Genomic DNA, 22593 nt, shown 5'->3' with positions numbered 1-22593 from the left:
TAAATAAAAGGCCTCACAAAAGCCCACCTTGGGGTCATCAGGTAGATATATTGTGACACTATGATATTTTGTCAGCAAGCCGAAGTGGCCCTTTGGGCGCGGCACAGTTATTTTTAAAGTTTTTTCTACTTGCAACTTAAAAATTTAATTCAAAATTTATTTTTTTCACTCTTTACCTCCGAAGGGGGTAAACCCATTATGCTGGGGCCCTCTTTTGATAAGAAATGTAAAATTGACAAAAATTGGTAGTAAAATCAAAATAAGTGAATCTTTTGTGATAGTTCTTCATCTAATGTATGAACTCCTGATAAAAAAGACCTGTGTTCCGTCGAATTGCCAAAAACTAAATTGACATCTAAGTCGTTGTAAAGGAATGAGACTCATTTAAAATTGGTCTCAGCCTAAAAAAATAATAGCTTTTCATAATCAGAGCATAAAAATTAGTCAGATTCACACAAAGAATTTAATTTGAAGCTGAACTGCATATTTATGTTTTATTCACATAGTACGCGTTCCTCCAACAAAAAACACATTGTACAATGTATTGCATTCACATGTGTCAGACACCCTTGTAGATTTATCAGGCTTTTTTTTTTATTCCATCTTTTCATTTGAGCAACTGTATTTCTGTGTTAGCTCATTTATATCACTTTCTGTACGGTATCACTTTTCTTTACTCTTATCTTGTATTTTGGGGGTTTTATTTTAACAATGTCCACCTGTAATATGGAAGTGCCACTTCAATTTAGAATTACACCAGCCATTGCCAATCCAAACCAAATTGGCCTAACGACTGACAGGTTGGGTAAAAAAGAAACAGTTTGTCTAAACATAAAAATCCAAACCAAATTGGCCTAACGACTGACAGGTTGGGTAAAAAAGAAACAGTTTGTCTAAACATAAATTTCATTCACCTCATACCCATGTCCTGTGGTGAACAAATTGACCCAAAGACTGATGGGTGGGAAGTTTAAAAAACCTGCACATCAAAAGGGCCCCTCCCCTAAAGAAAAAATGTACTACGGCGCACAGAGAGTAGCCAGTAACTAAGAATTAACTGTCAAAACATAGACTGCTAAGAAAAAGAAATGATACTCCAACAGCTTGAGAGAACATTCACTTTACACGTATGTGCGCGCACACACACACACACAGACAGACACTCACAATCATTTATAGTTTAAATGTCAATTCACTAATGCTTTAAATATTGACATACATTAATACAATGATAAAAGCAGATGTGTAATGTAATATCACAAGGGGTGTACGTGAGTCGAGTAAACAGATGCAAAACACCACAGACTGTCAGTCATGAGAAGGTTGAACCAAATGTTTGGTGCAACAGCGAGGGCCAAAGTGTGCAACAAAGGGAAAAAGCATTCTTCTCACTTTTTCTATTACCTATTAACTCATTCTGAATCGGTTAATCCATGCATACATGGTAAGCATTTATTTATGTACAGTAGTCTCCACACCTAAGATCCCAGTGCTCAGGAGCAAGGAAAATGCGGGCGGGATCTTAGCCGAATGGCCAGGGTGAAGAGTCCACAGTAACTCACGGCCAGGCCCAAAATCTGTACAATGATCTTCCCTTACTTTAAAATGAGGTGACGTGACTCCTGGGCACTAAAATTTCTTTTCAGAAGTCAGTTTTTCCTTTTTTTTGTTCAAGGAGGGGGGGGGGGGGTTAAAAAATACTGTGTCAGGGAACCAGTTGGCTTCAAGCAATACCCCCCATCAAAAATGTATCGCTTTCCATGTCTAAAGGAGTTCCCCGCCCTTGTCATGACACATCATAAATCGTTGTGTTGTGACCAAACAGACCAAATTTTTAAAAAATGAAAGGCAGGTTCACTGCTAACAGATGACCACATTACGCAAAGGCGATCGGACAGTCCACAAGTATGGGCGCCAGTCTGTCTAGGAAGTTAGAGCGCAAAACTGAAAGAGGAGAGCAATGGTCGAGAAAACGTAGTAAGCGTCCACGAGTTCACAGTTTGGTAGAATGCAGTCTGACGCTTGCTTGAAGGCCCTCCCCACCTAGTGTGTGATGTAAGATCAGGCGAACTGCTTAGGTGTTTGGAGAAAGCAAAGCATCGAATGAGTTCACACCTTAATGCGATCCCGTCTGGGGGAAACATTGTAACCGCTTATTGAGATTTACAACAGAGGTGTGATCGCATTCATGGGAGTGAATGATCCGTGACGCGACGAACCGTACAATGATCGCACATTTTCGCTGCTTGGTTGATCAGCGGAGCGTGCCAAGGTTTCTTCCTTTTTTCCCTTAAATAAAGAAAAAAATAACTAAATTATGACCTGAAAAGTGGGATCTTAGCCGAATGTGGCTCCTGCAGTGCGGGATCTTAGGGGTGACTTTTACATTATACAGTAAAAATTCTGTTTTTCAAAAACAGCAGGATTTAAGGCAAACCGGCATCATAAGCGATGGGATCTTATGAGGAAATTACTGTATTTCCATTTATATGTGTGCATACGCATGGGAGTTGCGCAATTTGTGAGTGTGTGTGTGTGTGGGGGGCGGGGGGTTGGTGTGACTGTGTAAGGGGGTAAGTGCTCTCATGCATGTACATTTATTCATTGCAGCATAAAAGAATATTGAAAAACAAAAAAATTTTCTTCAGATAAGCTTCGATTCCACAAGATGTGGTAATTTTGATGTAGGCAGGTGTGGGCACCCCCCGCAAAAGTTTTACAGGATTAATTACATGCACGCATTCAAGGAAGCAGACCTTGAATTAGTTCTCAAATACCCAGCCCATTTCCTCTTATGATACACGATTAAACCTCCAACAGCCACCTGTCTAAGACAATCACTTGTAAAAATATTCACTTCCTTCTTCGCCTCTTGCAATTTCTGTATTATAATGACACTGTCAAAAACATCGAAACATCCACCTGTCTAAGACAATTCAAACTGGAACTCACAGTTGACTTTTAATTTTCGCAAAACACACAAAAACAGAGCACTCCAGAAAAAAACAGTGGTAAGAATTACGCCATTGCACATCCCTTTGGGGACACAAGTTGACCCTCGTCGTCCCATAAGACAAAAATCATCTGAAATAATCCGTCTCATGACATTTCATCTTGGTCACCTTTGCCCTGAAGCTCCAAACATGAGACACAGCAATATAATTCAAGTAATCATGGCACAAAATTAGATTCCATGGCTCTTCTTCTCACAAATGCAAAGAAAACCTTGGCACAAAAAAGACAACATCAAAGTCGCAGTATAGTCCTGAACCCCTTCAGATTGAAGTTCATACTATTTCACAATAACTCTTAAGCCCTGCCAGTTTCATTTACCACGATACCATCTTAATCTCGAAAAGGATAAGATACCTCTAGGGCTTTGCAAGCATTTAGTGATCACCATTATCACATAGCTAGCTGTGATCAAAAGCCATCTAGCTATCAGTATCAGAGACGAGTAAGACAAGAATCCCATCTAGAAAGCACAATCAGTGTCAAAAGTATATGACACTTTTCAGTTTGGTAATCAAATCACAATGTAATTTGGCTGAGATGTCATTAAAACAAACACAGTGGCTTCCCGCTAACAGAATGCCCGATAAAAGCACAATTTGCCTTAACATTTTTGCAATCACACAGCCAGCAGTGCAAAATACCCCCATCTGGTCACCCAGCCAGGAGAGTGACTGCAACGGACTTCTCAGGTCTGGCACAATTGGTGCAGAATTGCACCACGTGACAGGAACTTATTATTTTCACCATCGCATTATTGCGCCAAGTGACTGCAAAGTGTTCATGCACACAGGTAAAGCAGAACCGAATTTTTCCTATACAGTCCGTGCCGGCTATAAGCACGCTGGCCTTAAGCACGTTTCGGACTCAAGCACGCTAAACGGCTCTTACCGAATTTTTGCTATATAAATTACACGCCTATAAGCACGGTAACTTCGGCTTCAAGCACGCTTCATTTACAAGGCAGTCAATATTTTCAGGATGACCCATCGAAGTTTGAACACAGTCTACACCGCAGCAGTGGAGTGTGTCAAGAGAAACACAAAGAACACAAGTGATGGACACACACACTCACATGGGCGGAGAGGAAGGCAGAGAGATGCACACAGCCGTTCGCGCGGACATAGGATCTAGCCTAGGCCTAGGGCAAAGCTACACACGATCCAAAAAAGAAAGAGAGTCAGAGAGATGAGAAAGGGAGGCTGGCTGCGATTTCACCTTTGACCCTCGCTACCCATTAATCCCGATTGTGTATCACGCGCGAGGTGGGATGAAGGCGGTGGTATGAGTGGCACAGTGGGCAGTGGTACGCACAGGCAGTGTGTTACAGTAGGCCTAGTGTGCTGTATCATGACTGGCTGTCAAAATTAAATTTTCATTTCCCATTCGACCACAAAACAAAAACAAACAAGCGAACAAAAACTACCATGGCGGGTGTCTAAATAACAGTGCACACTTTTGCGGGACCGCTATAGGCCTACTAACAAACTAAGGGAAATAACATGGGGAATTTTCTACATGAAGATCTCTGGATTATGTCTACTTCGCACTTAAGCACGCTTCGGCTTTAAGCACACTTAAGCTTTCTCCCGATGACCATGCTTAAAGCCGGCATGGACTGTATAACTATCACTAGTGAATGCAAGTTCCAAATTAACAAAGTAACTACAATAGACAGTACGACCATCCCTGAGCTTGCGTCAGAAACAGATCAGCCATAAAATGACTCCTTTGGCTTGGAACTGTTGAAAGCGTAGCAAACCCCACATGCCCTCCTTTATGACTTGAAATTGCGGCTTTGCCAGGTGGAAAAAGACACATAGGGACAAGACGCGACACAATATTGTATGATGAGGAAAACCAGCGACCAGTCACGTGTGGTACGCAGTGTGAGAGGGTGTGCCATAATTATGATGGCCGTTTCCTGTGATCATTCGGCGTAGGAAAACTTCACACCTCGGGGCAAGCTCAGCTTCAGTGACACAACCCACTGCAGTAGATCAGATGTGAGGTGATCCACAGAACACTTCCTCTAAATCACTCCCCTTTGATATTCCCTTAAAGTGCATGCTATTAGCTGAAGGCCACTGTTCAATATAATAATGGTAACCGAGAATAGAGAAGAAAAAAGTAATAACAAATGGACAGAAGAAAAATAAGACCATTATGGACATCCTCATAGTACCCACCACCACATCACTCCATTAAGGAAGAGTTCACTATACTGCATATGTGTAACTTTCGCAGACACTCCTTATTAACAATTTAGGAAGCTCAGCTGCCAACTTCAATTGAAAACACGGTCAAGACTATAAGCCAATCGATCAACAGAAGGAAACACAAAGTAAGTTTACAGGAAACCATTTAAGTCACAATTATACAATTCTGAGATTTAAAAAAAAACAAAAAAACAACCTAAATCAAATGACATATACAATACTGTAAAACACACATCCATACACCTACACATAAAGCAATACATATGATTTAATAATTCATCACATGCATACTTGAAGTGGCAATATAAGGTGTTCAATCCATCAAACAATCAATCAATCAATCAATAGTGAGCAATCAAGGTATCAAAGAAAAAAACAAACAAAGAAAAAATAAAATAATTTTCCCATCTCTGTACAGCAACAATGCAACAAGTTGACCCACAACGAAATGAGTCTTCACAAAAGTAAAATACTACCCTCGTACCATCTGCTGCTTAAAACCCTCATTTGAAAATGCTACTACCTACCTTTCCAGTCACTACCATTTACTCTCTCGCTCTCTCTCAAGCACTGGTTCTGGAACAGACATTGACAATCATAATCATGGCTCTGTACTCAATCCTATATCCATTCATTCTCAGAAATAATGCCCTACCATGACCGTGTCCAGTGCAACAAAAACTTACGGCAATAAAGATATGTTGCTCTTGCCTACCTTTGCCTCTCTCCATCATGCCTCTTACAACACATTACACATCTCAACTCTTGCTATACACACAGGGTTACACTTTTATTATTTCACTGCTGAAAACAAAAGCAAATAAGCATTGTTTCCTGTCTGAAGTCTTCTGCCAACCAAACGCACACTCTAGAGGCTATACAAAGCACTAGGATAGAACACTACGAGGAGGAATCATCATAGCAACAAACGAAGTCGAAGTCGCAGAAATACAAGGAAAATTTCTATTCTCTCAGAGGAATATTACACTTTTAATTAAAAACACACAAAAGCAGTCTAGTAGTCCTTAAGCTTTGATAATTTTGCTCAGTAGGAAACTTCCCTTGCTCAGAATAGTCAAAGCAGATCTTTACCTTAACACGCTATCTAGCTCCTGTAAATAGAAATTGATTTTAAAACTTTGTGACTCGATTTTGTTATTTCAATTAAGCTCATGAATCCTTGTCTCCCCTCCCCCCAAAAGGGACCAGAAAAGAAGCACAGGCAATGTATTTTCTATTCTTTTGGTTTTCTAGAAGACATCAAATAAACACACACAAAAAGTTACCAGGTGCTGGGGGTAAAGAAAAAAAAAGATAAGGGTTATGACATCAACAGGAATTGTCACTGACATTTTTACACCACTCTTTCCTACACAGGAAAGAAGCAAATAGACCTAGCAAAAAGACAGAACAAACGGAGAGAGTAAACAAGCAGGACCTCCCAATGGCACCCTCAAACCATCTGTTTCTCACTACCCCCATTCTAGGACATATAACTCATACTAAAATTGAAGCACACAATAGCTAAAAAGTAATACAAAATCATAACGAGAGACATATAAACATCAAGAGATCTCTTGACCAGAGTTTCTGCAGGAAATATATAGGGAGCCAGAGGTACCAGCCAATGAAGATATTATCAAACACGAGATTTGTTTTTTCTTCCAGCAGTGAAGCAAATGCCACCTCGTCTTTTTTCATCCATCAGACTTATATTACTTCATTCCTCAGTTGTACACATAACTACAGACACACTCATTAAGAAAGACTGGAGCTTATAGAGTTCAAGACACACCATACCAAGTTAGTAATTTTCTAAGAGATCCCAGTTCCCAACGAACTTACAAAACAAACAGTAGTGAAGCCAACAATCTGAATCATTGGACTGTGTTGTGTAATCCCATCCCTTCTCAATACATGTAAGGCAGTGGGGAAAAGATTATGCTTGCCAACCAGATGCCTATTTCAGAAATAAAATTTTCAATGTTTCATTTAGTTCCATAGAATTGAAGATGTTTCACGCCTTTATCCACACAATTTAGATTATTTACCAGACTGGCTGCTTCAGCCCTGCCTATCAAGTTTCGACCTGGGCCGAGAGGAATACAATGTGGTAACAGATAAATGGAAGTACTTTTTAAAAAACCTTTTCTACATAAAAACTGAACTTACGTTTTCTATACGCAATGGTGAGGAGTCAAACGCTACACCAAAGACGCAGTTCAGGACGAGATAAGGGATAGGGGGATTTGACCCAAACATAAAATGCATAACGAATGCTCTTCCTACATCGGTACATTTTCATTGGTTTTTTATTTTTAACTAATAAGATACACAGCAGCATCCTGGTTGGCAAGTCAGCAAAAGAAAAATGAACAAACACATCCTACATGAGTATGATGATTCAGTCTTTGCTTGTCTTCGTCCACATACGATAAAAGTGTACCAGACATTCGTAGAATCTTTTTTCTACAGCAAGCCGTATAGAAAGCCTTTGAAAGTGTGTGACCAACAGTTTCTCTTAATCCTCCCACACAACACAGAAAAGCCAATACAAATGGACTGAGCTGTATCCATGTTGGGGTGGCACGCACAGTGATTCCTTTTCTGAATTTCTTGTGCCGCAAACTCATTGCACAAGGGGTTGAAACTTCATCTTGAAATCTTCTGGGATGTCTTTGCCATTTATCCCTCACCAAATAAGAATCAGACAGTGAAATTTATCACAACCTCCATCATCGAAATTATCTGCACACGCACTCAATCTATCGTTTCAGCCATCACCGTAACAATAAGGCATCATATAAAAATATATATGATATATATATGTATAAATATGATGCCTCCTTTACTCAAACTCTCACTCTCCTAAAGTGTCAGCCACCAGCGCCATACTAAGCAATATATATTTATATTTTTATATATCTACATAAGCCTCGTTTACACATAACATTCACTCTCCTAACACTCCAGCCGTCATCAGACTTCCTTGACCACCAACTCCTTGTCCCCGGCGTCTCTCTTGTACTTCTCGCGGATCTCCAGCAGGCGCTGGTCGTGGTCCTTGGCCTTGGTGTAGAGTAGCACGCCGATGGTCACCGTGATCGTGCCCAGCCCGCTGAGGAAGGTCACCGGGTTGCCAAACAGAAGCACAGACAGCCAGATGAGGAAAGCTCGCTTCACTGTGTTGGCCACACTGATGGTGGGAGGGGAGAAGACAAAGACAAATAAAGAAAGAGTTATTCACGCATTTTGAAGTCGAGAGAAAATTTTTGTTTTTTAATTTTAGTAGAGGTTTTACAGCGCTCGCAACTTAACTGCATAAGGTAATATGAGCGCCAGAAGATTAGAGGTGTTACAAGAGAGTAACAAACATAATAAAGAAGAAGGGGAGAATGAGATAAGGACGATAGATGTTTCATAGGAAAGAAGAAGCAAACCACACCAGAGCACCCGCCAACCACCCATTTTTGTTTTTAGAAAGAGTTTTACGGCACTTGCAACATAACTACGTCCTGTAAGTGCAGAAGATCAGAGATGTTACAAGAGAGTAACGTACACAAAAAAGGAAGAGAGATAGGAGTGTTTGATACGAAAGAAAGTTTTGGATATAATAACAGTATTATTGTTAGATTCTAGATCTACAGTACTTTGTAGAACTAATTAGAACTTTTATAGTAGGTTTCCTATTGGATTGACTGCAGGTGTAGTCATTTAGAGTTGTTCGGTAACACTAACGTGTCACGATGACTGAGTTAGACGTAACGAAGCGCGTGGTGTCCCCGCCGGGTTGGAGAATTCTAAGCGAACAATTCGTTCGTCGACACTTGGGCGCTTAGAAATCCAAAACTGAGCGGTCTATCCGTATAACTCTGGTTTAGGACTGTGTCTGACACGGTACTATTGGCACTGGGTGGCCATTCAAAGGCCTGGAAAAAAGTAATACTAAGAAAGAAATGAAAGCAGACAGCCACACAAAAGCTCTGCTACCTCGGCAATGGTTTGGGAGAAGTTGGTTACATAATGATATATCATTATTATACAAAAAGACTTTGTGAGTACCAAAGAATGCGCCAGCTTTCTCCAAGTGTGTGGCTTGACAACTACTACTTTATTTAAGCGTTTTCTCGACGACAGAAGAGCATGTCTGTCTCACTCTGTGTCCTATGGCTACAACAAGGCAATACGACAAAAGTTACCATTGTTTTGAAAGACTCTACTATAATCGAATTTGGCTTGATCGCTTTCAAAACTTCTTACTGAGGCAAAGTTTCATGGTAATTGTGGTAGCATCGTGGTACGACGGCCTTCAACTCAAGTAGATGTTTATTCTGGTTGGCAGTTATCTTCAATCTGTCTTTGCAGAGAGGTCCAGCAGTAACCGTCGTACACATGGTGTTCAGCTTTCTTGGTCCCTGCAGCGCCTGCCATCCATCATCAAAGTTCAGCTTGTACTGACTTTTAAAGACTGGAGTGTACTTTGATGCCTGCAAGTCAGTGACAGTAGGATCGCCTGCTTTTCTCCCTGGACGGATTGTTTAGTGCTCTCCGACCTTTGCAAAATCTTTGAAAAAGCTGTGGTCCAGGAACATAACTTCATAGGGCCTGGGGATGCGTCTGGCTTTGAGCATGATGTTCACGTAGTCCATTGGGATGTACATCAGTGCGTTTTTTAGCGATCGCTCAATAGTGCCATGGACTGAATCCACTTCCATTTGGGTATGTATGGCCCTTGGGAAGAATTTCTGCTCAACTGTGATGTCAAGCTCTTTGGCCAGCGAGGCCCTTGCACTCACCAGGGTGGCTTTCTGTTTTAGTAGTTGCGCCAATCACTGCAGATGATGAAGTGGTTGAAGTCAGTCACTTGCAATATCAGTTAGTAAGTCAGACATGATGAAAACTGTTGAAGCCCAGACCAACTTCACTTTCATACCAGACATATCATCTGGCGTCTCTGGTGGCAAGATCCTAAGTCGTAACATTGTGTACAGCCAGTTTTGTTTTATATAAGGTGGAAGTCTTTAGTGATGAGGCCAGAAGGACGCACTGGATCTCCATACAAAGGACACACACAGCCTCCCTGTCCTTCTCCTTCTCTGGTCTAGCGGCAGCTTTCCTCATATTCATATTTGAGCTGTGTGTTCTGTTTCTGTGAGGTTTCCAGATTTGAACTTTGTACAAATGTCGCACTGGTCTTCTTGGTTGAAAGTAAACCCAAATTGTTTTTCTTGAACTTTTGGCAGAACACTTGATAGCTCAATGTGGCTTTCACCCTCTCTGCAAAGTTCTCCATGTATACTTGATGCAGATCTGACGTTTTCTGGATTGTCATCTGTAGACAGGAGGATATCTTCAAAGGTTTGTCAAAAAATTCCTCTTTATGGAACAACTTGTCATCCTTGGCTCTCTCATCGTGGGCGCGATGTGTTCTAGGTGGGTGGACCTCTTGGTTGTTGTTTTTTCGGAGAAGACACTTTAAATAAACCAGTGGGTCAGGCCTGTGGTGTTCTTGAAGATTGTTTTACAAACAGATGTTCTTTGACCATTGACTCTTGTAAGTGGCTGTAATTTCTCCTTGGGTTTTCGCTTGCTGTGTAAGATCTCTTTTTGTCTATCATGTTTATCGTGTCATATACGTAGGCTCTCTTTTCTTTCCAAGAGAGTGACCAGTGATATCATTGCATTTTGTACCAACCAGTTTACAACTGCCAAGGACGTCAAGTTCACATCCTGCTCCCTTCGTGCCTTGACATGGGTAGAGGCATCCCCAGTTCTTTCAACTCTTCCTTTTGTTACCCTTCCAATCTTTTTCATGCCATGTCCTTTTCGCAGAGATCAAAGGTAACATAACTATTGTACTACCAACTGATGTGACATTAGCCTGGTCATGTTGATCACTTTCCACTGCACTGAGGGTAAGAGGTGACGCAGCAAGAGTGGCATCATCTTATTGAATGTTATAGCGTTATGTAAGCTAAGGTTTGATATAAAGATAAAGCATTAGGTTATGACACTGAGAAAATAATCTACTCAAAACACAAACGAAATGAACTTTCAAAGAAAGTCGAACGATGTTTCAGAAGGTAATGACTGCAATAAACACAGCCAATGAAAAAAAAAAAAGAAAAAACACTTTAAAAAACAACGATCGTTGGGGGCAGACGGTGTGCTGGACAGGTCCCACATTTTTTTTTGAGTGAGTTAGTAAAGGAGGAAATGCTATCTACTTCGTCCATTCAATTGTGAAGGAAAAATGATTAGGAGAAGAGACAGTAGTCCGAATAGGGGAAAATGCCTTCACAATCGGTGAATTTCGAGTACAAAGACAAAGAAAAACACGCGGACAGAAAACATAGTTTCATATAAAACAAAATCCATAAAGATGCATTTCAAATACCGGAATTGTTTCTAGATATACAGTTCTGTGGGAACAATGGGGAGTTTTAGTCATTAATAACATTATCAGCAGCATTAAAATGAAGAAAAAAGAGGAAACAACCAGATCTATATAACTCTCCATTGAAACCAACAAGAAATATTACACAAACATTCCTTTTTGGAGAGCTCCCACGGTTATGTGAGCAAATTCTGGACTATTACAGGTCTGAATCTGATGTCAAACTAAGTCCAGAGAGGAGTCGAAGCCGGGGTTAGTCGGTAACGTAGAAAGTGGCCCCTCATTGTTAGCGCGATAAAAACAGCCAACCCTCATTCCGTCCCTCGCAGGTGGGATAGTCGGAATTATCGGGCTAAAATCCGATGGGTGCCGGGTTATACGGTTATATTTTTAATGTTTTAAAGACATTTCTAGACAAAATTCAGATCTGTCTTTGAGTGAGCATATGAAATGGACAATTTACTATCGATAGGGCCAATAAAACTTTTTTTGATATTTTGTGGGTTAGTTGGTTTAATCACCAGGCATGATCAGGGGTGTGGCTGATAGACAGCAGTAAGAAGGAGCCAAAGGGTAGCGGTAGAAAGGCTGCAGAAATTAAAACTCGTACTAAACTAAACAAGGAGTCACAAGCCAGACACCCTTCAACATCCTCTTAACAACTAGATTCAAACAGTGAGGATACCTTCTGGGGACATTCCCCCAAGCTGTCACCACTACAGCAACTAAGCAAAAAAGAGAAAAAAGAGAAAAGGAAAAGGAAAAATAAACTCCCTCAAGGGTATTACAAAAAGACCCCTGACCGGGTAACCACTGTACTGGAACTAGAACTGAAAAACCTAGTATCTAACAAAATCATGTCTTCTCACAAACTGAAAAAAAAAAAATTTAAGCTACAACTTCAGATCAAATTGTTCAATTCTAAAGACTGAAAGCAGTCACAAAAACATCCCTGACCAGGAAACCACTGTACTCGAATTTGATTTGACAAACCTAGTAACTAACAAAATCACATGTCATCACAAATTTTAACCAAAAAAATTTTTAGGCTACAACTTTGGATCAAATTGTTCAATTCTCAAAGCTGTCACAAAAACATCCCAGGCCAGCTAACCACTCAAACTGGCATTAGAAAATTGAAAATATTGAATCCAATAATATCATGTCATACAACTTCAGACAAAGTTATTCGGTCCGAATAATGCTTGAATGTTCACTGAAAAATACATTATTATACTGAACCAAATTAAGACTGGCATCTTCACCTAAATTGAACTGGCATAAACAAAGTTGATTTGACAAAAATCTGCATAGAAATATACATTTAGTTTTCCATTCAAATGGTTGTGGATTTGCTTTTTTTGTGTGTTTTTTGTTTTTGTTTTTGTTTTTGTTTTTTTTGTTTTTTGGGGGGGGGTTACTTTATTGTTTAGTAAGAGTTTTATCATACTTACAACACAAAAATATAGGCTATGTAAATCTGCAGTAAGTGCTGCAGATTAAAAGTGTTACTGGGGAGAAACATACAAAGAAAAGAAGTAGGGGAGATAAGAACAACAGATGTTTGCTTTTTTTTAAACGGAGCAAACCACACCAAGCCAACCGCCAATCACCCACATAAAAAGCCTATGACATTTTCACTTAACCTGAATCTTTAACAAAGTTGATTTGACCAAGATTGGCATTTAGAATAAATGCATGAAAATTTCCATTCAAATGACTGTGTATCTGTGGCCACATCTGCTCCCACCAGCTGCTGCAGCTCCCCACTCACACCGATGATGAAGTCGTTCAGACAACACAACTCAACGAACATAACCCTGCCCGGCACCCCGCTGGGCTTATGACATGCCCACCGAGACAGACACTGTTTGACTTTTTTCGAGTCTGGTCTCGGTAAACAGCTGACATGAACCTTTGACATTTGAAGTGAGACACAATAGCAGCTTTACATCCTAATGTTTGCAACAGAATGGTTTAACACTCGGTAGAGACGGTTTTTTAGGCTCTACAAGAGTCTGACATTGGCCTTTTAGTTTTAGTTTCAGTTAAAGAGTTTTACATCACTTACAACACAGTTAGGTCATCTAAGTGATGACGACTAGAGGTATTACACAGATGTTAGAGGAGAGGAGCATGCAAAGAAAAGAAGGAGAAGTAAGGATGATAGATGTTTGATAGGAAAGAAGGAGCAAACCATACAAGAGCCAACCACTCACAACAATAGTCTACTTCACATAAGGAAGTTATTTCATAGGAGGAGCACTGCAGAAACAAGAAACTATTTTGTGTTGAGTGATCAAAAATCCAATTACACAAAGCATAATTTGAGGGGGAAATAATTTATACAAATACCATCCCCCCACCCCCCATCCCCAACCATTAAACACTGATGTTAGCACCTTTTAGTTTTAAAGCTGATGAAGAGATGGGGCATTAATCCTCACCAGACACCAAAAAGGTTACTATTCTTTCTAGCTTCGTATCTTTAGCATGTCTGAAGATACCAAACCATTAGAAAATAAGAAACAAAATGAGACTGTAGATTGAAACAATCTTTCAAAGTCACTATGGTGAAAAGAAAGGAAGCAAGTCCGAAGTCGAGATTTTTATGTCACATGTCAGCAAAGAAAAAAAAAAACCCAATTAGATTTCCAGATACAGCCGATAGTTACCTAGAAAAGAAGCAGAGCTGAAAATTTTCCATAAATAGGATTTACCATGGTATTGTGGTCAAAGGACTGGAAGTGAGATGAATTTTTCAGTGTTTTCAAGTAAGAAAGCTTCAAAGACAACTACAGTACCCCAAGCATAGGCACATCTATCACAGCTGAACCTGCTCTAACGGCCACATGTCCTTGACAATCACCAATACAAACAACCACTTTCCACTTGCCCCTTGAGTATGTTTCTAGGTATAATGACACTGCCAAAGATGTACACCTTATTTTTAAGACAACCATTTTTCTCCTCCAAAATGTGTGGCCATCTTGGACAATTTTGAGAGTGCACATTTTTTTTTAAAGCCATAGGGCCATAAACCAGAACACCCATCAACCACCCTCTACTCTTACAGATAACCCTACATAGTATAATAAATAAGTTATTAAACCATGTTCACTGCAGTACAGTTGAGAGATCTGTATACTGTATGCATAATAATGCAGCCTGTTACACATTAAAATTTGTGTAGCAGGAATGGTAAAAATCACACCCCACTGACAACAGCTTCATCACAACAGTTCCATTGTTCACAATTTGAGGAAAAAAAAAGAAGAAAAATTCATGACAAAGCAAGCTCCAACACAGCTGGTGTAAGGCAAGCACCCAGTGGTTTATGCACAGTTACAGTATCAAACACATTTTAACACCTCAATCACAGTCAAGTGAATGCTCAGGAGTGTTGTTTTTTTTTTTAAGCATCTGAGCAGACAAACGAGTCATAAACCATTAGCGCCTACACGCATGTCTGTTTCAAATGTGGCATTTCAAGGTAATGATAAGCGTCGAATCTACATGTTGTTTATTGCATGACATTGTCGAGCAGCAGGTCAATATATTGTCACGTCATAAACAAAATGAGCAACTCTCCATGGCTCTGCTCAGTAGCGTGAGTAAAACAACTCTGAATTAATGCATGACTCTTGCGACATTGAGGATATTTGAAATTGAAATATGCCTCTGTAGGTGAAACATAACTTTTGACTCTCCAGTAACAAATGTTCAGATCAACAGTGCTTTTTATCTTTGAGATGATAAAAGGCACAAACTTACTGTAGGACAAAGGTTTTAAGTTTTAAAGTAGGCCTAAAGCATGTATTTGAACAGCTTTTGTAGAGAAATTGTTCTTCTGAACAATAATCTGCGTAAATATGTTTGACCCATGCTGCTTATACTTGTTGGGTTTTTTTTAAGAAGTCTTCTTATTCATCACCTGACTTCTCCACACATCACCTTCAACCCCTTCTCATTTACAACCCTCTGGTCAGACAAAACCTTTGGCATGTAATTTTTAATCACACAAAAGAATAATATTTTAAAAAAGAAGGGCAGAAAAAAATGACAATTCAGAATGCCTAGCTATCAATGTTCACAATCAGTACAGAAATACTGTAAACACCACATCAAAAACACAGCTCAACAAGACGCTGAAGTTTTAGGAAAATGGAACATTCAAATTAGCAAGTGAAGTTCAATATTGGTACAAATGTGGCTTTTTTTCCCCCAGCCTTTAGTTTTAGTAAGAGTTTAACGGCACTTACAACACTATAAGGTCATAAAAGTGCTGAAGATGAGATGTGTTACAAGAGAGTACCAAATGTAAAAAAAGAAGGAGGAGAGATCAGGACGACAGGTGTTAGATAGGAAAGAAAGAGCAAACCACACCAGAGCACCCACCAACCACCCATTTTCCCAGCCTACTGCCTCAATTTTTACAATTTCAAGACTTCAAAACCATACTTAAATCTACATTAGCTAGAACTGTCAAAAAAGAGAGATTTTAACTATTGGTTTTCGGTAAAGTTTCAATTTGATGAACCACATAACCAAGAGGCATACCTGTGAGTGACAGGGGAGATGTAGTCCATCAGGACGTACGCTGTGATGGACTGAAAGTGGAAGAAGACACCATTGATGAGGAGCGAAGAGAGGAGAGTCATGTCCAGCGTGTGCCGCACCTTGTCCAGGTCCATCATGAAGAAACAGGCTGGGATCTGAACCACCACGCTGGCAATGCTTGTGTAGAACTGGAGCTCCGCCGGCCTGAAACACAATAACAAGACGATGTAAGAAGAATAAAAGAGGCTAAAAAACAGCACCTAAACATATACTCCTGTAATGAACACTTTATAAAAATGTTTTGACTCTCTCTGCCAGGGTCAACGTTGGCTGAGGGGTATACAACATCCCAAAATACAAACAGATATTCGAATAGAACAATTTCACTACACAAGAGCTGAACTCAATATCTTCTGAGAAGCTGGTTAAAATCAGATAGATGACGAATCTAAAATCAAAATATTAACAACAACAAAAAAATAGGGGTATTAACAGTCAAGATTGAGTGGTCATGTTCAGAAGCTTCATCAGCAATTTTATTTTTCAAAGTTGGTTCCATGACAGAACAAGAACACAGGAAACACCTGCTCCACACAAACCAACCATTACGTCCTATGGGACTGGCCTAACATTTGACTTTCAATTCCCCAGGACCAGAGCTGCAGCCAGCTTTCTGACTATGTGAAATATGCGTTACTCTATTGTGAATAACTCAGCCTCAAGGAAAGTTATCCATTATGAAATTTCACCAAACTGTTAAAAATATATTTCCCTAATCTACAACACATTTTTATTGAAAATATATTTTGGTTTGAATCATTTAGTTAATCAATTATGTCATAGGAAGCTCATGTCTAAAGTCAGTTTCTAACTAGGATAGAAGACTAGATCTTAATCCACTTATTTATAGAGTAAATTGCTCTTCAGTCAATGATAACTGATTCCAGACCTACTTTTCATCACTTTCCACTCACTCTGAAGACTGCCAATCCAAATAATGAAGGGAATTGTCAAGTCAACACTGTCTGTGTCCAAATATATTTCGTTGAGCATCTTAGGTTCGTTGAAATATTTCTGAAAACTCATTTTTCTTGCTTTTCATATTTAACTGCAAGAAATCAAAATCAAAATCTCTAAACAGAACTAATCAAAGGGTTAACAAAAATACATATACATATTTGGGGAAACATCAACTGGCATTTGTTTAGATCTAGATCATTTGGCTCGCGAGTAGATGGTAGGCGGTCCTGGGGAAGCAGTCAGACTATAAGAGTATTCTCATAGGCTTTAATACAGCATCCCCCACAATAATACAGCACATCTAATAATATCTACATCCTACCTTTTAAGCAACAAATACAAAATGTTCTGGAGAAGCCAAAAAACACGTCTTACACCAAAATAGTCTTTGTGATTCTCTGAAATGAATTTCTGTTACTTATTGATAAAAGTACTGCATTTTTTTCTTTCCGGCTTTTCAAACAAAGGAATATTGTAGTATCTCTTTTCAAACTATAACTACAAAAAATTAGATATAAAATTATGACAAGTCAGTAAAAATTAAATTTAATTGATAATAATGAAATTTTAAGCGAAATAAATTTTGCAATAAATCATAACAAAATAAGGCTTGGCATGACAGGCCTGACCCTCAGCGTAAAAGAAAATATAATAACTTATAAACATACCTCGTATTGAACAATACAAACACCAGAAAATCTGAGAAAAGTGGAGAGGTGAAATTATTTCTAAATCACAAACCAAAGACACTCATAGTACTTACGTGTATCTGTATTTTTCTCCGCTTATTAACAATTTGGAATACACATTTTGTAAACTGGAGAGGAAAAAAAAAAAAAGAAACTAGTCATTTAGCAATCAGTGATTTCTATCAACTAATGTCCAGGAACAAATTACATCATAACCAATATTAAGAATATTTTTCTCTATAAATCTGGAACACATGAATGGTAAAATTGAGAGATGGAAATGATGGTGACAAGGAAAAAGACTTCATAGAAAATCTTGTGAATGCTCTGGCGAGGCTGCTGCTGCTGTTGTTACTGTTGTTGCTTTGGATGATGATGATAATGATGACGGTGTGTAGTAAGTGTTTTACAGCGCTCGGAATTGCATTAGGTCACATGAGCACGCGGGACACATTAAACATTTTCAGTTGGTAGGAAATTTAGAATTTTGCCGGCCGAAGCCAACTCTTATCGATTTTAGACCACCAAGGAATTTTTTACGTGCGCAACTTGCACACAGGACCTCCGAGACTTTTCTCCCTTGTCCGAGAAAGCTAGGTGTAGATCTTTCCTGCCATAAGATCAGGGGTGTGGCTAAAAACAGCAGTAAGAAGGAGCCAAGAAGTAGCAGTAGAGAGGCTGCTGAAAGAGTCAGGAGCCCAAAGGAGGAGGCAAAGGAGGTGAGGGGGTGGGGGAAGAAAGTGGAGACGAAAGCAGAGGACAGAACATTGCTAGAGAGCAGGAAAGAAGATGAAAGGAGACAATTTTAGTGAAGAAAATTGTTCAGTCGCTGCCCGGATTCAAACCCAGGATCTTTGAATGAGAGGCGAACACCTTAACCTCTTGGCCACGAGAGCCCCCTGATGCTGGTGATGGTGGTGATGATGATCATAATGATGATGATGAAGATAGTGAACAAACTTAATTTATTAAGTTCCCAAGAATCCTTAGAGCTGAAATACTGAAACATTTTGTAAATCTCTAGAAAAACATGATACATAATACCCAAATCTCATCATTTTTTTTTCCTGTTTTCTAAAAATGATGATAGGAAGACAAGAGGGGACCAACACTCACCATTCTGTTAGGTTTGTGGCTAATGCAGCGACAAAACCCTGTATGTTGAAGCTGAGCTCGTAAGCTGAGCACAGGGCCAGACCCATCATGATGGGCACGAGAGACATGAAGGTGTACAACCCCGTGAACTCTCCTATAAGCACTTTTGAGATGAACACTGTGAAGAGCGGTGCCGAGCTCTTAACCGTTTCGGTGAAAGACACCGCCACAAACTTCAAAGCCACCAAGCCTAAAACAACCGTGGAGAACCTGAGGAGAACAGGAGGGAAAAAAGAAAGAGTTTATGCTGACTTTCCATTTTTTTATCACCGTATCACCGCTGTCGCAAGCAATCGACTTAAGTCCAAATTTTAAGAATTTCCCATTTTCAAACCCTCCCAAAGCTCTATCAAAGATACACCTTTCAAAATTGCTAAAATGCAGTTTAATACTATGGTCAAGGCTTGCAATATGTTTTGCTTTTTGGCAGTAAAATTTTAGGGGTAGTCTGTCAGATAATGGCCTTGGTTCGTTATAGATATTCCTGGTAGTAATAATAGTTTAGAGACAGTAAGCATGGTAATGACTTTATCCTCTATAGAAATTCCTGATTGTAAGAGTACAGAGATAGCCTGCACATCAAAGAACTTATTTCTCCTCAGATACATTGCAGTAGTAGTATAGAGACAGTGGTCACATTAGCCTCATCGTCACCACAGATATATATTGTTTGTAGTTTCCTCATCATCAGCGTGATAAAAGCCTTATTTGTCAGAAACAAACAAGGACAATACACTACTTTAGAATTACACAATTCTATCTGATATGTAACTAGTTTTGAGAAATTTGACGTCAAATTTTTTTGTTTCACAACACGACAAGCTTTTTCGAATGCAGTTCTTTGATCTTGATAACAACTCTGAATAATTTTTAAAATTTGATAGATCAGATAGAACATTTGGTTTCTGACCTCATGGTCTTAACTCAAAAAGGCCAAAAATGTGAGATAAAACTATGTAATTCTAAGATAGCAAACAATAAAGAGGAAAATCAAGTAAAGGAAGAAACTGATGGCGCTTTCATTCAGGCGAAAACAAACAGTGAAAATCACCTCATGGTTCCGACGAGGATCATGTTCCTCCAGAAGTTGGGTGGCTTCCCCTCCCTTGCGATGGGAGTATACATACCCAGGGGCAAATACATCTGGATGAAGCCAAACACAGTGGTCATCACCATCTGCATGGCTCCTGGTGAGCAAGAGAGCGGGAAAGTATGCAAGGGGTTCAACACCCAAATGAACACTACAAAGTCATTTCACAGCTGAGATCTCAGAATTCGGACCAAGCCAAAAAGGACAGAGAAAGCTTTGAAAACTTTAAAGTCACCAAGCTACCCAACCTTAAGAAAGCCATGTCAAACAACACTCAGTTCTGTCAATTACAACCCAAAATTTTAGTATAATTAGGCTAAATGGTAGAGATGAGAGCTATATATATATAATTAGTAGTTTGACCTACTAGCTCAGATCTGAATATGCAGTCAAATAGTCTCCCCTGTTACATAAAAAATTTCATAAATCTTATGACTTTGGTATTTTACCTAAAAGTAATGAACATTGAGTGGTTATTTCAGAGACAGACAGATTCCATTCAACTTATTTGCATGGACTATTTGACCTGCTTTTAATATTTCTAATTAAAAAGCATTAATTATGACACTGCTAGAGGAGCATATATTTGAGACCCAATGGACTTATTCTATGTCGACAAGTAACAGCTTTAAGGTAAATTCTTTACTTTCAGGGTTTGTAAAATAGGGTGTTTGAAAGAGGGAATTCAAATGATGATGGTTTATTTCATTGGTGGTAAGTGTTTTATAGCGTTCGCAGCTGTATAAATGGGAGTGATTTGGGCGAAATGCAACAGCCAGAGGGGAAAATAATCAGTTTGCAGAAAAAGAAGAAGAATTGAACCTCAAGCCAGACTCTCGGACCACAAAATTTCATCATTTTGATTTAGTAATCAATCCAAAAAAAATGACGCTATCAGTCATAATGACATCACAAATAATATTACATAATACAATTGTCAAGCCATCGAATAAGTCATGTACCTTCATCAGGTTTATTTTTTTAATTTTGGCTTTTAAGTATGCTATTGAAAGAAAACAATCTATTTTTACTTGTACTACTGACTACTAACAAAAAATTTGGTGCTTTGACCATCCAGCATATATATATAATTATATGTCAATTTTAAATTTACAAAAAGTGCTGGAGCAGGGCTGATATTATTATATTAAATTATTTGACCAACACCATAAACCACATAAAAGGTTAAAAGGTGCAAAGTTACAATCTTCTGATTCATTGAAAGTAAGTAGGTTTTTAAAAAGACAAAACTAACAGAGCGACGAGTAGAAAAGATAATTAATCTTTTATATAAATGTGCAACCATTTCAAAAATTTATATATGATCTGTAATCAAATCAATTCTAATCTTCACTAGATAGAGAGCACAGCAGTAAGGAATACAAATGATAAAAAAGGTAAAACAGCTTTTTTTTCACACTGCAAAAAAGAAAATAGTTTTAAAAATCTCAATTCAAAGAGAAAGCCTCAGACCTCCCATTCCCCACACTTGTGAAACAATAAACAGCAATAGTTTTGACAAATGACAAATATATTAATATATACAAATAAAAATGAATTCCCTCACCAAGCAAAGTAGGGTCGCTCTTCAGCGTAGCCAAAATGTACTTGTTGAGAAAAAGTGTGCAAGCGCTGAAGAAATACCAGAGGATGAGGAAGGTGAAGGCCCTCACGTTGAGCAGGCCCATCTTCTCCTTCTCCGCCGTGCTCGCCTTGCGCGTTCTCTGACCCCCAGCCATGGCTGTGGTAGGCTGTCCGAGCTCCGCTAGCTGAACTTTATCCGGCACGGGTCCCTCACCATCTATCATGTTGACCTGTCTTATGAGGTGGGGACCCGTTGGGGGCCTGACCACATCCCACAGCTCACACCTTTGCACCACACTCCAGCATCAAACCAGAAAAATTTGGAAGAACACTAACTAGGAACAGGTACTTTCTAAACAAAAATGAAAAGAGAGAAAAAAAGTGGACATCAGTTGCACAAATAGCCCTGGTTAAATCTCTTTTTTCAGTTAAAAACTAAAAGAAGACAAAACACCTCCTGTACTGTAAGACAACATATATCTTTGCTTTGTGGACTTGAAACAGTTGAACAGCTTCTGACGACTAAAATCATGCCAATTATGGAGATCAAATTATGGACACGTTGTGGTTATTTGAGGTACAACGGGATTGACTTCCATCTTGAGACTCACGAACTGAATAAAATTGAAAATGAATGGGTATGCCTCATACTCCACCAAGTGGTCACTTCGGTTCATTTCAAATTATGGGGAGATCATTTTACTGATTGCGGCCGACCATGAGTCACTGTGGATTCTTCCCCCTGATAATTCAAGTAATATCCCGCATTGCCCCTGCTCCCAAGAACTAGATTACTTTGTGGAACATTTGTAAAAATATAAAATTTCAGTGTTTAGGAAGGCCGCATAAATTCATAAATTGTATGGG

At 39.2% G+C, this 22593-nt stretch overlaps 1 protein-coding gene across 1 annotated transcript in view; it reads right to left on the bottom strand.

The window, feature by feature from the left end:
• Positions 1-5359: 5359 nt before the first annotated feature.
• Positions 5360-22593, bottom strand: part of LOC101861045 (solute carrier family 35 member E2A) — a 22247-nt gene continuing 5013 nt past the window's right edge. The window contains exons 2-7 of the mRNA XM_005099214.3: positions 21710-22078; positions 20104-20239; positions 19014-19262; positions 17972-18025; positions 16189-16392; positions 5360-8427 (exon numbers count right to left, since the gene is read on the bottom strand). Of these exons, the coding sequence (XP_005099271.1) occupies positions 8211-8427; positions 16189-16392; positions 17972-18025; positions 19014-19262; positions 20104-20239; positions 21710-21950 (1101 nt within the window). The 5' untranslated portion in view covers positions 21951-22078 and the 3' untranslated portion in view covers positions 5360-8210. The remainder of the gene's footprint in view (positions 8428-16188; positions 16393-17971; positions 18026-19013; positions 19263-20103; positions 20240-21709; positions 22079-22593) is intronic.

The sequence above is a fragment of the Aplysia californica genome, unplaced genomic scaffold, assembly GCF_000002075.1.
Source record: "Aplysia californica isolate F4 #8 unplaced genomic scaffold, AplCal3.0 scaffold00206, whole genome shotgun sequence".
NCBI lineage: Eukaryota > Metazoa > Mollusca > Gastropoda > Aplysiida > Aplysiidae > Aplysia > Aplysia californica.
This window is presented reverse-complemented; position numbering and strand designations above follow the sequence as displayed.